The following is a 16,065-nucleotide window of genomic DNA, read 5'->3' as shown; positions in this document are numbered from 1 at the left end:
TTTGCATTGTATCAACATCCAATGCATTAACTGCAATTTTTGGGGTTGTTGAATGCACTGAACCAAAACAACATAAATATAAAGATGAACTGCCTTTGCTTCCCTGTTAGCTAGATTAAAAATGTTTTGGACTGGACATCTAAACATCTAACCCACCTAAAACATCATTATGGCTCAGTGAACTTATGTTGTTTTAGAGCTTGGAGAAAATAAAATACACAATTATAGGAGCTTCTAATTAGTTTTGGATCAAATGTAAGGATATAAGAGGCAGTGGCCATTACTATCTGTCATCTCAAGGAATGATACTACATAACATTTGAGCATTTGTCTGTTTTTCTTTTTGTGTGTGTGTGTCTGTGTTATTGATTTTTTTTATTTATTAAATCTTGTGTGAAATAAGAGTTGAATTAATCTGATCAATGTTATGTGAATTTCATTTAAAATTTTTGTGTTAATTTATACAAGGGATATCAATCGATTAAAAATGTTAATCCAATCAATTACACAACATGCCATCAGACAGATGCTTTTGGTGTGTCTTACAGGTATTCACGGCAATAAACGCCACGTTTCTAGGATGCTGTTTCAAGTGAAAAGTAGTTTGAAACTTCTTTTGAAAATTGCATCTTGAGAACCCTGCATTCTTTTGTGATGTCATAAATGTGTCCTGTGTGACAGCCTCTTATTTTGAGCTACTTGTGAGGTTTGTTTAGGCATGCTGACTGCCCCCTGCTGATGCGGCTCATAACATAAAGTTACATGTACATCAAGCTTAAATTGCTCTCATGGTATGAAAATACTTTCATTGTGGCTATTACGCACGGTGGCATAATTAATTGTGTTAATTTTTAACGCCTTATTTTTTGTATAATTAATCACACTTAAAGGAATATTCCTGTCACGAATCGGGAAGCAGGACAAGACAGGCAGAGGTGCGGATCCAAATGCAGTTACTTTTATTTAAATGAACAAACGAATAAACAAAGGAAAACCCTCAATGGGGAAATAAACATAAACCAAGAACTCGGGAAGGGAACACAGAGCAGGATACACGACATTCAAACATTCACTAACAAACATCATGCACCAACAAACAAACAACGATCCACAGTGACTGAACAAACAGGCAGGGTATAAATACAAGAAAGGACCAATGAACAAACAGAACTCAAAGTAACATAAGGTGATGAACAGAAACCAATGGGAAACTAACGAGGGCAGGTGGAAACAATGAACAATGAAACACGAGAGCTAACAAGACTGTGGAGGTACGAAAGGGACGAAAGTGAAAACTATGGAGTGACGAAAGGGACACAAATGGAAAACAAGGGGAAACAGTAAAACAAGACAAGGTTAGACGTGACAATTCCTGGTTCAATACAAGTTCAGCTCAATCGACAGCATTTGTTGCATAATGTTGATTACCACAAAAATGTATTTCAGACTTGCCCCATTTTTAAAATTGTTTTTTTTTTTTAAAGTGCAGAAATCTGGGTTCCATTGAGGCACTTACAATAGAAGTGAATGGGGTCAATCTGGTACCGTTAAAATACTCACTGTTTCAAGAGTATAGCCGCAAGGTGTAAACAATAAAAATGCACATTAACATGATTTTAGTATGATAAAATAACTTATTAACCTTTTCTGTGTAAAGTTATATCCAATTTTGTAACTTTCTTGCTATGACAAGGTAACAATGTAAACCCTAAAACCATAAAACTACCATAAAAACAACTATGTAAACAACATTATAGCTCAAATAATACAAAAGATTTAACAGAACATTTCATGTAATTGCTCTTATAAAAGTATACGCTTCAGCATTTAAACCCTCCAAAAACGTGCCCATTCACTTCCATTGTAAGTGCCTCATTGCAACTTCGATTTTTGCTTTTTTTTTTTTTTTTTAGAAAAGGAGGGGCTGATCAAAATTATTTCTTGTGGTAATCAACATTATGCCACAAATGCTGTCTATTGAGCCTTGTATTGAACCCAGAAAATTCCTTTAACACATTAAATTTTACAAGATATATTATGAGTACTGTAAATTAGGGCTCTTTTAATGATTAAAAGAGCCCTAATTTACAGTACTCATAATATATCTGCCTTATATCGTCCATCGGCTACCTTACACTGTAGATATCCGCATTTGCCATTTAAAAAAAGCTGCACCGGTCAACCACTACATACAGTATAATGGTAAAATACCTGTTAATTATATTGCTGCCCATCTCTCTGTTTCAGGACAGGGTATTATACTGTATATAGGCAGGTCTATAATATGGATATGCAGACTGTCTACAGATGCTGCCCAGGATGGATGCAGAGAGGAGAAGAGAGAGGCTGTTGGCATAGTGAGTTACATAACACTGTATGTGTGTGTGTTGTGGCTCAGGAGTAGAAAGCACACCTTTGATAAAGTGTGGCATTGATTTACACAGTTTCATGACATTTATAATGGTTTCTTTGTGTGTGTATCATCTACAGGAGTGTGTAATTCTGTTACCTGTTTTAATGGTGGCAAGTGTTCAGAGACTGGTGACCAGGTATGCCAGTGTCCAGATGGGTTTGAGGGAACACGCTGCCAATACGGTGAGGCATGAAATCAGCCTGTATCTGTGTTTGAAGGGGATTTACTGCAAGTTTTAGCTAATGAATATGCATCCCAAGTGGCATTTGTATTTCTTGAATTGACTTTTGAGGTCAAATAATGTTTGAAGTCAGCTGTAATTGGCTGTTTTACTGATATATTTCAGGTTAGGTGCTTGGGACAAACCATGTATGTGTTTATGCATGTGTATTTATGTATTTGTACATTAGAGCATTGTATATTTATAGGGCAGTGCATTTACATCAGGTTTTTCCTACATTATGAGGTCCAAATGTCCCCTCTGGGATTGTACATACTGAAATCGTTATGAGGAACAGTCAACCAAAATAATGTATAAATGCAACAAGACTTCTGGTTTAGGTTGCATTAGGGCATAGAAAATACCATTAGCTCAGTACTAAACAATCGATAACAATGGAAGTCCCTACTTTGTGTGTGTATAGGGGTCTGATTTTACTAAAGAGGTTAATTGGTGTCTTTGAAGCTTGATGCCCTTGGATCTTTCCCTCCCACACACTTTACCCTCTGTCTGCCATCTGTGTGTTTGTGCGTTTGTGTGAGAGAGTGTGACTGTATTAAGGGTGAGTTTTCCCAGGCAAACGTCACTTTGTTTTTTTAGACTTTCACTTGTATCTTTCACTGCCGGTTTGTTTTGACAGTACACGTGAGGTTTTCACACTGTGAGGTGTCAAAAGAGCCTGAATGAGTGTGTATGTAGTCTGTGGGTAGTTTGAACAACTAAAAGTAACCTATGTACTATGCTTGAAATGTTTCTTCATGTTTTCTTCGGCAGTTGTTAGAGGAAGTTGCTTTTATAACAACAAATATATAATAAAAAATATTGCTCTGGAGGTGATTCGTCATAGCTAAGGAGACTTATTTAAAATATTATGCTTCATTTAAATAAAAACTTTGTATTAGATATTGTTTCTTTACGACATATTTAAATTGACACATACTGCAACAATATAGAGCTATAAAATTAATGTGGATAGTATAGCTCAGATAATTTGAGATTGGAATAATTTGATGGGAAATGTTTATATTTAATGGGACTGTTCATGCAAAAATTTTCATTATTGCACCATAATCATGTGTACGACTTTCTTTCTTCTGCTCAAACAATATTTAATCAATCAATACAGATCAATATTTAAGTTATTTTTTACTATTAATTCTCCTCACTGGCCAGTAGCTGGCAAAATGCACCAAGAATGTGAATAATATATATGTTGGCAAAAATATAAGCTTAAGAATGTGAAAAAAAGGACTTAAATACTGATCTGTTTCTCACATACACTATCATATTGCTTCTGAAGATATATATTTAAGCACTGGAGTCATATGGATTACTTTTATGCTGCCTCTATATGCTTTTTGGACATTCAAAGTTCTGGACATCATTCACTTGCATTGTATGGACCTAAAGAGCTGAGATATCTTTCTAAAAAAATGTTCAGTAGAAGAAAGAAAGTCATATACGGGATGGCATGACGTTGAGTAAACGATGAGAGAATTAAAATTTTTGGGTGAACTATCCCTTTAAATCTCTGATTTATGATCGTCTTGACCATCTTGGCCATTCTAAGCTCATGTTTGTTGCTTTGTCTTCTGAAACTCTGAAAAGTGAGATTACTGGGGTATTTTTCTCAGGAGAAACATCAGTTCCTGTTAGATGTGGCTTGTGATTTTTCATCCCTGTAGCATTTCATTCTGAACTGAAATTTGGAGTATATGTGACTTTAATTATTAGAGCAGTCTCACACACAGAAATGTATGTACATGAGATTTTCTTTTCTTTTCTTACCTGTTACAGTAAAACTAAACCTCTATGTTTAGGCAGATGTTTCTTTGTGTGATCCAGCCATAAAGCAGTCTAAAGCAGTTTTCCTTCTGGGATCCAGTGTGGTTTTGTGCTGAGCTGGTAGTTTATGCTCAAAAAATGCTTTCTCAGAGTTTCTAAAATTAAAATTTCTTAAAACGTCTTGGAAATTCAGAGAGCTGATTGTAAAACATTTAGTGAAAAATGACCATGTTGAAAAATGTCTTTTCCATGTTGGACTGGTAGACTCATTAACTTAACAGAGAACCGTGTGTGTGTGTATGTGTATTTGTGTTAAACTATTTTTGAAGTGCTTTCTTTCAATAGAAAACTCTCTGCCACTGAAGTCTAACTCAGCTTTAGCTTTCAAATAGCCTTTTCTGTTGAATTGATTTGCCGTGTTTAATGGCCACTGCTCACCTCAGTGCTTAGAGAGAGAGAGAGAGAGAGAGAGAGAGAGAGAGAGTGAGAGAGAATACTGTTAACTAAATAATAGTTCCCAATAATGAAGATTCTGTCACCATTTGCTCATCATATCATTTCAAACCTGTATGACTTTTTAAAAATTCTTCTGCAGATCAAAAGTCAAGGCTACTAATTTTCCTTACAATAAAAAGTGGATGGCGACCATAGTGTCAGGCACCACAAAGCACCATAAAATTAGCCATATGATCTGCACTGTATTTTAAGTCTTCTGAAGCCATAGGATATAGGGATGCATGGATCAGTATTGGCCCAGATATTTCACAACCAACCACAGCTCAAACAAAAGAAGAATTTTTCATGCACACATGCCTTATGTTAGCCAGTACACACTGAGGCCCCCAGTGCTTTTTGAGTGGAACATTCAAATTAACTATGATAAATGACATACTTAGATACATGATTCTTTTTTAACTGTCTGTTATGTGTTAAAATCACTGTTTTGGCCCCAAAGTTTTGACGTAGCTCATACATTACATGACTCAAGCTTGTCTCTTTTGATGTTTTGAGTGACTGGTCTGCGACGAGAAGTCTCGGATCTCACAAGAAGCAGTCTTGTTGTGTGTGCGCACCCCTGCTACAGGACGAAACGAGTTGCAGACACTGCGGCAGTTTTCAAAACTGCTTGATATATAGACGTCTTGTTGTCAGGTGTGCGCACTGTCCCGACAAGCAAAAGATGGACAATGAGCCACAGCCAATGAAATACAGAGAGAGATCGCAAGAAGAGGCCAAGGTATTAGGATTAAGGTATTAAACTGATCATAGCTTTCTAAATCAGTGTTAAAAGGATAATTCACCCACAAAATTATTTTTACTAACCCTCATGTCATGCCAAACATACAACTTTCTTTCTTCCATTGAACACTAAAGGTGAATTATTTTAATGTCGAAGAAAATGGCCAGTCTGGCAACTCTTATTTTCTTATAAAGCTAAAAAAGATGCCATAAAGGTATTAAAAAGTGGTTGATACGACTTTTCCACTATATTCCAAATTATACAGCAACAATCAACAACAATCAAAATTTTAGTTGTTATTCACTGAAAATCCTGCACTATGTCAGAAGTATGTAATGACATAATTTTCATTTCAGAATTTTTATATCAACTATTCCTTTAAAACACATACATACAGGCTTATGCACACATTTACTGTACATTATTGGCCACACAACAGAAAGCCCTTTTTCTTTTTTACTTTGATTTCTGGTCCTGAAACGTTTTGAGAAGACATCAAAGTCATGCTCTATTTGCATAAAGGTGCATGTTGAATATATGAAATGCATGTAAATGTCAGATCTAATGATGGATCATTGGCATGTTTGCAGCAGAAGTTTTGATCTTGCTGGTTAAACTCTGTCAGTGTAAGGTCGACAGCACTGCCGTGATCAGTGTAGACACTGAGGATTGGACACATGTGCCAGAAAATCATACTGGAATACTTAAGCTGCTGCTAGATGTGGAGAACTTTGAGGTGACACAGAAGTTTCTTCTAAAATTCCTTTTGAGAAATAAAAATAGACACAACTAAGAAAGTTGTTGACATACTGTGAGAGTATAGAGCTAAAAAAAGAAAAATAATGTTAACAGTATGGCTCAGATCATTTGATCTTGGGAGAATTTGATGTGAAGTCTTATTCATGCTGAAATCTATGACTTCTGATTGCAGACTTTGGTATCTCGGCAAATTTGAGCACAGTTTGAGACTCCATAGGAAATACATAGAGGATTACTTTGGTCTTGCAAGAAATATCTGAGAAGCAAGAGACTTTTGTTCTTTGTTATTCTTATTGCTGTCTAGGAGCAAAAAAATGATATTAAAGATTTTTAAATCAGCTCGGTAGGTCCTTTCAATGCAAGTGAATGATAGGCAGCATTTGCTTTGTATAAAAGCAGTCTGCCAAATGTATAAAAATTTGAAGCTCCAAAAATCACATAAATGGAGTTTCATTTAACAAGGTTCAGGAGCAACAAATTCATATAATCCAACCAATCACACTGCCAGAGTAAGCATATATAAACAGCTGCTTACCTCTACGTGGCATCGAGTCTTCGAGAATTATTCATACGTCTTTGTCAAAGAGAGACGAGTCACCCCAGGCCAATAATACAGAGTTAATGGAATTACTTGCATTACTTGCGAAAACTTGCATTACTTGCGGTTTTTATCTTGGTACTTAGTTTCTGGTGCCTTCTAATTTCATGACAAACCACAACTTTAAATGACGTTGTATGTATGCACATGCAAGCACATATCCTGACATTGCTTCACACATGTTCCAGATATTTAATCTGTCAAAAAACTAGTTTAATGCATTCGCTAAATTTACCATGTTACCATGTTTACTATTGGCTCAGTACATCCCTAAGCAGCACAAATATGCTATCCAGGTGCCGCAACTGTGGTGTCTTTCAGGATGTGTGACTAAACCTCACACTAGACTGCAAACAGAACAAATGCGCTGTCCAAGTGCCGCAACTGTGGTTTCTTTCGGGCCATGTGAAAAACTCCCACTACTCTGCAAACAGCGTAAATGTGCTGTCCAAGCACCGCTACGTTGGCGTCTTTCGGGCCATGTGACAGGCCTCCAGTTCTAATGCAGCAAGAGTTACCATGTGCAGGCCTCGGGCTCTCACTTTCAAATCGCAGTACGGCTCTCCTGTACTAATAACAGTACGGCTCTCCCATCCAAATGCAGTACGGCTCTCCCGTTCAAACACAGTACAGCTCTAAAGTCCAAACACTGTACAGCTCTCCAGTTCAAACACGGTACGGCTCTCCTGTTCAAACACAGTATGGCTCTCCTGTTCAAACTCAGCATGGGCTCTCCCGTTTGAATCGCAGTAAGGGCTCTCCCATTTGAATGCAGCGAGAGTCACCACATCCAGGCCGTGGGCTCTCCTGTTCGAATCACAGTGATGTCTGTTCCGTTTCTAATGGAGGAGGACCCCAATTTGAACGCAGGCTGGGCTTACCTGTTCGAACCACCATGTGAACCTTATGTCAGTAGGATTCCCATAGCACATTACCTACATACAGAGGATCCCAAGCCATAACCCCTCTAGATCCCCTCTTTGTCGCCGAAAAAAAAAAATCAGTAAATCAAGCAGATTCTGGTCCCAAAAACACTTGAAATCCATCCTGCTCAAATCCGGCATTTAAGAAAACTTTTACTCAAGCCATTCCTTCCACATCTGTACCACAACCACGGCAGCCGACAAAGACCTGCCCATCGCAGTGAGGGTTCTCCCGCCTGAACGCATTGTGAGCTTCTCACATTTATTTGTATCGTGGGCTCTCCCGTTTGAAGCTCGGGAGGACTCCTCCTGCCGAATGCAGCGAGGGCCCCCGTTCGATCGCAGGTTGGGCTTGCATGCTCGAGAGGCCATCTTGCCCCTTCACTCTGGGTTCACCTGTTAGTTGCATGGGCTAATCCGTCAAACCAACCGATTCGAGCTCGTCTCAATCCTCGAGCCCCATTTGCCCAGGACCATGAGCCACACACGTTTACACTATCCTCAACACAGGATTACATTAACTTTTGAACTACCGAAAGGCAGTATAAATGTAATCCATATGACACCAGTGGTTTAGATCAATATCTATACCTTTTTTCTGGGAAATGTTCTGCTGGGAAAGCCTGTGTCCAGCCATTCATGTGGATGTCAATTTGAAACATGCCACCTACCTAAACATCGTTGCAGACCAGTTACACCCTTTCATGGCAATGGTATTCCCTGATGGCAGTGGCGTCTTTCAGCAGGATAATGCGCCTTGCCACACTGCACACATTGTTCTGGAATGCTTTGAGGAACATGATGAAGTTATGGGCTCCAGATTCCCTAGATCTCAATCCAATTGAGCATTTTGGGATGTGCTGGACCAACAAGTCCAATCCACGCCACCTCACAATTTACAGGACTTTAAGGATCTGCTGCTAATGTCTTGGTGCCAGATACCACAGGACACCTTCAGGGGTCTTGTAGAGTCCATGTCTCGGCAGGTCGGTGCTCTTTTGGTGGAATGCGGACATCCAACAACATATTAGGCAGGTAGTCATAATGTTTTGGCTCATCAGTGTATGCTTCAATATAGTAGAATATTAAGTCAACATGGTAGAGTTCTCTAGAACCATTTTAGGAAGAACTACAATTTAAATTGTGTATTCAAAGTTGCCTATGCCCAAAAATGCTGTATAGGTAGGCAGCACATTAAGTCTTGAAACAAAACTCATTGTGTTTTCTTTCTTACATGAGGCTGTCGAGTTTGTGAATCTTCATATTTTATTGGGCTACCTATATAATGGTAATTTGTGGCTAATTTATCTTCCTAATTAGTCCCTTTCATCATTACTTTAAACTAGGAGAAATCTGTTACTAAATATTTGATCATCTATTGAAACAATCTGTTGGCAGCAGTGTACAAATCATCTGTTTATTGCAGAAATGGTTAATTAATGCACGAATGGCTTCCAGATGCTTTATAGTTTCTCTCTGGTTGACAAAAAGCGATGTCTGAATGTGTGGCCTGGATTAGATATGTGTTTATTCTGGATAATAAACAGGATCAAATGCCGTGATCTGTGGAATTACTGGAGTCAGAAGACATGTGCTTATACATGTTGAGAGATGGACAGTCATAACGTCTGTATGCACAAACATTTCATTTTCAGTTACTGCCGGAGGGTCAGAAACAAGCACATCTGCCAACTTAAATTGTTCACCACACATGTGCATTGTCAGATGTGAAATCCACCACAAACTGCTCACACCTGGTACACCTGAATATATTGTAGCCTTTAGATAAAATGGAGGCAGAATCTAAATGTACATTCTTCAATGGGGATCGGAAAGTATGTAGTTAGATACTACGCCAGTATTGGAACATATTACATCATTCATAAATTTTTGTCTTGATACTACCTTTGCCATATACTGTAAGCTTTTGAATGTAAGTGGTTGCATCTAAAATTACTTATTTATTACTTAATAATTTTTAGGTTAATTATGTCTGAGGCAGCTTCGGCCACTCATTTGTTATCATATTTCTTTTTTCAAAAGTCAAAAGAGAACCATCACAAACTCCTCTTTCTCTCAGATATTAGGCACATTGTTAGCTTAAAGTTTTTAAAGTTTTGTTACCACTCTGTCTAAGTCATTAAGGAGGCTCTCCCAGTGATAGGACAGGGGATATTCCTGAGACATGGCTGCTTTTCCTCAAAACATTCATAACCCTGAGAGATAACCAATGACTTTACCATGTGTTCAGAAATAAGGCAAAGAATGAGAAAGAGAGTCTATAATGGTTTTTTTCTTTGAGACTTATTTGCATATTTTAGATCCAGGACTTACAGTAAGTGAGAGGACTTCTTTAAAAAGTTAATGCTTTGAATTCAAAGGACTAACTGTGACAATAATCCTCCTATCTACTTCTAAACAGAAAAAGACACAATGTTGGGACCTTGTAAGGGGTTGTGTCCATCACAGTCTGTAGAACACATCAGTCAAGCTTAACTGCCGCTATGCAATCTTTTCATCTGATCTCTCTGGCCAGAAATCCATACAATTATGTAAATCAGTTCATATGTATCACTTCTCTCTATATAATTGGTTTCATAAATCATATTAGTTAGGCAAATAGTCTCACCTTTTCTTGCATTGCTCTGATTTTCTATTCTCGTTGTTTGTTCTCTTATGTCTGGGCGTTTTTCATCTTTAATCTCTCTCACTGTCAAAAGTGAGAGAGCCAGTGGAAGACTGATGACAGAGAGCAGGATATAAAACAGATCTAGATGTAGAAAGACAAAGAGAATGATCACCAGGTGTGAGAATGTACAGCAGTGACCTGAACAGACTATACAGATGGTGGAGTGGATGTTTGTTCTCACGTGCATGTGGTTTTGTGTGAGTGTGTGTGTGTGTGTGTATGTTAACCCTTATCAAGACCTCGTTCTCTGTGTGGATAGATTTATCACACATTCTTAGCAAATATGGACACAGACAAGTCTTGCAAAATCACTTATTTTCTTGCGCAATTCCCTGTAATAATTGAATTATAGCATGTTCTATAGCATTTTTTTGTCTTGTCTTTTCTTCTTTTTTGGAATGGAGGAAAAAAGCCTGTATAATCTTGCCAAAATCTAATTAATTTGATTACCAAAATACAGTCTTTTTATATAAACGTTGCTGTCAGCACTTATTCTTTATTATTATGGGATGGTGGCTCAAGGTCATTGTCATGAAGTCAATGGTTGCTTGACTGAGAGTCAGATCACATATCTGGTGATGCTGTGTTGCCTTAGAAACCAAGTGTGGGTGTGGCCTGGATTTTTGCTATGGCGACCCATCCTTGATTTCCGAGGCTTCACAGAAAAACACATTTTTCAATGCTTGCAGTCCACACAATTTAGGCAAAACCTGACCTCTGACCCACACACTTCAGGGTCAGGGTCAGCTGACTGATCTGCACATCTGCATTCCAAACAATTACTCATCACACTTGAAACATCTTGTGTGTTAACATGTGTTGTACTTGAAGAAGTACTTTGAGCCGACAGCTGTTTTGAGCAGCTTGAGTTTATAATCTGAGTCTGGCTGTTGCTGGCATTTGTTGTTTGGGAGTTTGCATTAGTATGTTTGTTTGTGTAGTTTGTGTGTGTCTCTGTAATTTTTTGCAATGTTGTTAAAATGGCCACAAAATGTGCTATTTAAAGCTATCAAACTGGAAATTTATTACAGTGAGTCTTTAACAGGTGGGGAAAATTCAGATGTGTAAATAATATTATTTTGTTGCTTTAATAGCATTATTATAGAAGTAATATTAAAAAAGAGGGAATACTATATATTGAGAGATAAAATAAATAGCTAAAGCTATGCTCCAGTTTGATGGTAAAGTATGATATCAGAAGCCATTTGGCATAATTGTGTTTTTTTTAAGTACATTATACTAAAAAGTGGAAATGAAAGAATAAAGTATATCGACTAAAGGAAGTGCAAAAATAATGACTGTTTACAAACTGTGGCTGGATTCCCAAAAATGTATTAAGAAAGAAAAATAAAGTTCTTATGATAAATTATAAGTTCGTAAGTGCAATTCTTAAAAACAATTCTTAAGAATAAAATGACAGGCTTTGACATTGTCTGTTTATACTTGCCTGATCATGAGGTTGTCTTGTCTAATACAACAAATTCAATATTTCAACACTGGAAAATGGTTATGATATCTATAAATATATTTAAGTAGCAATCACCTCAAAATAATTCTTTTTTAAAAGTGAAGTGCGTGAAATGTCTTAGTTTAACAACACTACCTGTAGGAGAATTTCAAACTGGTAATCATTTGACAACATTTAATTTGATATGAGGGAAAAGAGAAGAAACAGTAGACAAGAATTCAGTAGACAAAAGCTGGAGGTTCTCACTGAGGAAATTACTGCAAGGAATATACTTGATAATTATATCACATTGAAAGTAAGCACATGGAAAGGGAGGTGGTGGACAGTCTCAGCTTTCTAATGATATAATTATTATGTTTCTATGGACTATCAAAGTCTTCCTAGCAAGTCAGTCCACCGGCGGCCATCTTTGGGATGCTCTTGGGCAGCTATTGTTCTATGTAAACAAGTGGCATGCGAAAGCAGCTCCTAACTATTTGAATGGGGAAAGACCGAAACATCCAAAATGGCTAATCAAGATTGTGATCAAAGAATTTATTTCAAATCAGCAGTCAAATCTGACATGATATGGCCCCTGAACACTCCGCCCCCATATGAAACTGGTGTAAAAACAGAGAGTCCCACTCCAAACTCATGCCATCTATTGAGCCAATGTTGCTGTTTCGGGCTAAATGGGAATCTCAAACAAACACTCGAGTAAACACTGCATAGCCAAAAAAAAGTTGCACGCTCTAAAATTTTGTTGGACTGCCTTTAGCTTTGATTACAGCATGCATATGTCTTGGCATTCTTTCGACAACCTTATGCAACATCACAACATTTGTTTCCATCCAGAGTTGCATTATTTTTTGGCCGAGATCTTGTATTGATGAAGGGAAAGTTGAACCACTCTGTAAAGTCTTCTCCAGCACATCCCAAAGACTTTCAATGGGGTTAAGGTCAGGATTCTGTGGTGGCCAATTCATGTGTGAAAATCCCTAAACCACTCTTTCACAATTTGAGCCTGATGAATCTTGGCAATGCCGTCCTGGAATATGCCTAGGCTCTTACTTTCACTATTAAACAGCCGTGAGTACTGTCGATTGTTTATGATGGGACTTCACCAATTGTTTTAGTGATGTCCGATCACGATCAATCGAGATTTGTTTTCAGACCACATTTCTTCCACGAAGCTGATGGTTCACTACTATCCTTCCAGGGATGCGTCTTCCAACATGGTTGTTTAGGATATGAGAAACTACACACTGCATCAGTTAGGGTTAAAAGAAGTGTTGCCAGCTGAAACATATTAATCACTGCAATAATAATCCAGTCATAGGCTCATAAGTATCTGCTTATTTAAATACCAATGGGGTTTTTTTTTTTTTTGGCCAGGCAGTGTATTTTGAAAGTGTCACAATAATGAAAGGAAATAGCACAATTCAGCTTTAAGAAATGTCATACATGTTCAAGAATAAGTCTGAACTCTGCTTTCGTTAAGACTGAACTCTCATTACCTCATTAACTAATTAACTTACATATAAGCAGGTCAAACATTGTTACACACTGTATGGATTCTCAATGCTCTTTCATATTTGTCTTTCTCTGTCTCTTTCTTTACAGATATAAATGAGTGTGCACACAGCAATGGAGGGTGTGAAGGCACATGCTGTAACACCATTGGCAGTTATAACTGCAAGTGTCCTGATGGCAGTAAACTAGGAGCTGATGGGAAATCTTGCCAAGGTGAGGGCACACTGAAAAAAAGTAAATCTTAATGGTATAAAAAGTAAAGTCTACTTAACTTTATGACGTAATATTGTAAAAAGTGGTTGAGTAAATTAAACTTTTTGTAAATTTTGTAAATGTAATAACATGAAATGCATGGTGTTTGTATTAACTTATTTAAAATTAAATAAACGTCATATTAGAACATCACGTTTTGCATTTTCCTCACACACATTTAATCATGTACCAAATGACATATGGAAGCCTCCCACAGGGAAATTTAATGCATACTATGTATTCTATTATAGTGGTTTTCAATCTTTTTGACTCCAAGGCCCCCATTGGAACACAAAACATCATAACAGTGACAATCAACAGATATTTTTTTGATCATGAAAAGCTAATTTAGAGTAGAAAATGAACTTAAGACTCCACAAAACAATAAGTTACCAAATGTAACAACAAAATGAAGAATAAAAACAATGTTAATAAACTTGCAAACAGTAAAACAATGCAAGCTAATGAATTATTCAAGCCAAGTGCAAGCTGGGAACCCCAGCCTTGAAAGGTTAAGTAAGAGTTACTTATTTTATTTTTCCAGTGAAATGTATTAAAATGAGCAAATAAATATGAAAAAGGTTTTCTACTTTAGGTAACATGATGACATATTGTAAAAAATAACAAACAATCATAAATAACATTTACTTTTAAGCTAGAGTATTAATTTTTACAGGTTTGCATGTAGAATTGACAAAATATTTCATATTTTCAGGTTCATGCTTAAACTTATACAATGTAGAAAGTTATAATCAGAATGATTATAAACCCACTTAATATCAGAATCCTGTAAAGCAGCCCAAAGTACTCATATATAAAAACAAATAGCAGTAAAGTGTAAACTTAGAAGTTCCATAAAATATCCATCCATAAAAATAACCAGATCTTTCAATACTAGTATTATGTAAAGCTCTTATGTGAATGATATCCCCCTCCAGGTCTTGTCTTGTTATCTGTGCTGTGAATGTGATTGCAAAATAGGCTTGTTTATGGCATTAACTGGGCTAGGTTTCACGAAGAGATGAAAGTAGGATGGATTGGATGGGAAGCTGAAAGTCAGAAGTGCTTGAATGTGCTGATTGAGACAGTTCTACATATGTCTCCAGCTCAGCTGTTAGTGTGTAAATGTGAGAAAGATGATCTGCCCTGCTGTCTCATGTCCATCTTGACTGAATGGATGCAGGTGAGAGAAACAGGTGTGGGCAGCATAATGAGAGAGAGAGAGAGCGAGAGAGAGAGAGAGAGAGAGAGAGAGAGAGAGAGAGAGAGAGAGAACATAGAGTTGCACATAAAGTTTTTTGCACAGAACAAAACTATATAAGATATAAGATTAACTTGGTGTTGTCAGTAAAGAATGATGGGTTCTAACGAGGGGGAAAGGGCGAGAATAAATAAAGAGAGACATAGAGAAAGAGAGATGAGAGGGACTAAACTACTGTATAAAATTTCACAAGATTCAATTGTAATTTTTACAATAAAATTCTGTGTTCAGAATACTTGGAAATCAATGCAAGCTAGGCCATTTTCTCTCACAACACTACACAATGTTGTAAAAGATAATCGGATTGGACTGCATTGTGAGTTTCCCACTCTAAACAAAATACCTATAAGCTCTTGCGTTTAAATAATTTTATTATTTGATTATTTAGAATTAATAGATGTATTAGTTCTCTTTTGTTTTTGCTATTGTTTTGTTGTCTGGATGAATGCTAATAGGTTTCTATTGGAACTTCTAGTATAATATTTTGGGAAACACTTTACAATTAGGTTCCATTTGTTAACATTAGTTAACATGAACTAACAATGAACAATTTTACAACATTTATTGATCTTAGTTCATTTTAATTTCAAAATATACTATTACATTTTTAAAATCAAAAGTTTTGTTCGTTAACATTAGTTAATGCACTATGACCTAACATGAACTAACAATGAACAATTGTATTTTTATTAGCTAACATTAACAAAAAATAATAAATGCTGTAAACAATATATTGTTTGTTCATCATACCTAAAGCATTAACTAATGCTTACGAATGGAGCCTTACTGTAAAGTTTTACCATAATGTGTAACCAGTCTGTAAGAAATCAAATAAGATCCAACTGGATAAACAGAAAATCTACTAAAATAACTGAAAATGGTCATTTCATTTATCCATATTTTTATTTGATCCCTTGATTGCTTACAATTGATTATGAATTCTAT

At 36.7% G+C, this 16,065-nt stretch overlaps 1 protein-coding gene across 1 annotated transcript in view; it reads left to right on the top strand.

Annotated features, from left to right (window-relative positions):
• The window catches only part of LOC127629994 (multiple epidermal growth factor-like domains protein 6), a 60,341-nt gene that overhangs the window by 3,156 nt on the left and 41,120 nt on the right, over positions 1–16,065 (top strand). The window contains exons 3-5 of the mRNA XM_052107356.1: positions 2,248–2,357; positions 2,491–2,595; positions 13,698–13,820. Of these exons, the coding sequence (XP_051963316.1) occupies positions 2,248–2,357; positions 2,491–2,595; positions 13,698–13,820 (338 nt within the window). The remainder of the gene's footprint in view (positions 1–2,247; positions 2,358–2,490; positions 2,596–13,697; positions 13,821–16,065) is intronic.

The sequence above is a fragment of the Xyrauchen texanus genome, chromosome 36 (genome assembly GCF_025860055.1).
Source record: "Xyrauchen texanus isolate HMW12.3.18 chromosome 36, RBS_HiC_50CHRs, whole genome shotgun sequence".
NCBI classification, from domain to species: domain Eukaryota; kingdom Metazoa; phylum Chordata; class Actinopteri; order Cypriniformes; family Catostomidae; genus Xyrauchen; species Xyrauchen texanus.
This window is presented reverse-complemented; position numbering and strand designations above follow the sequence as displayed.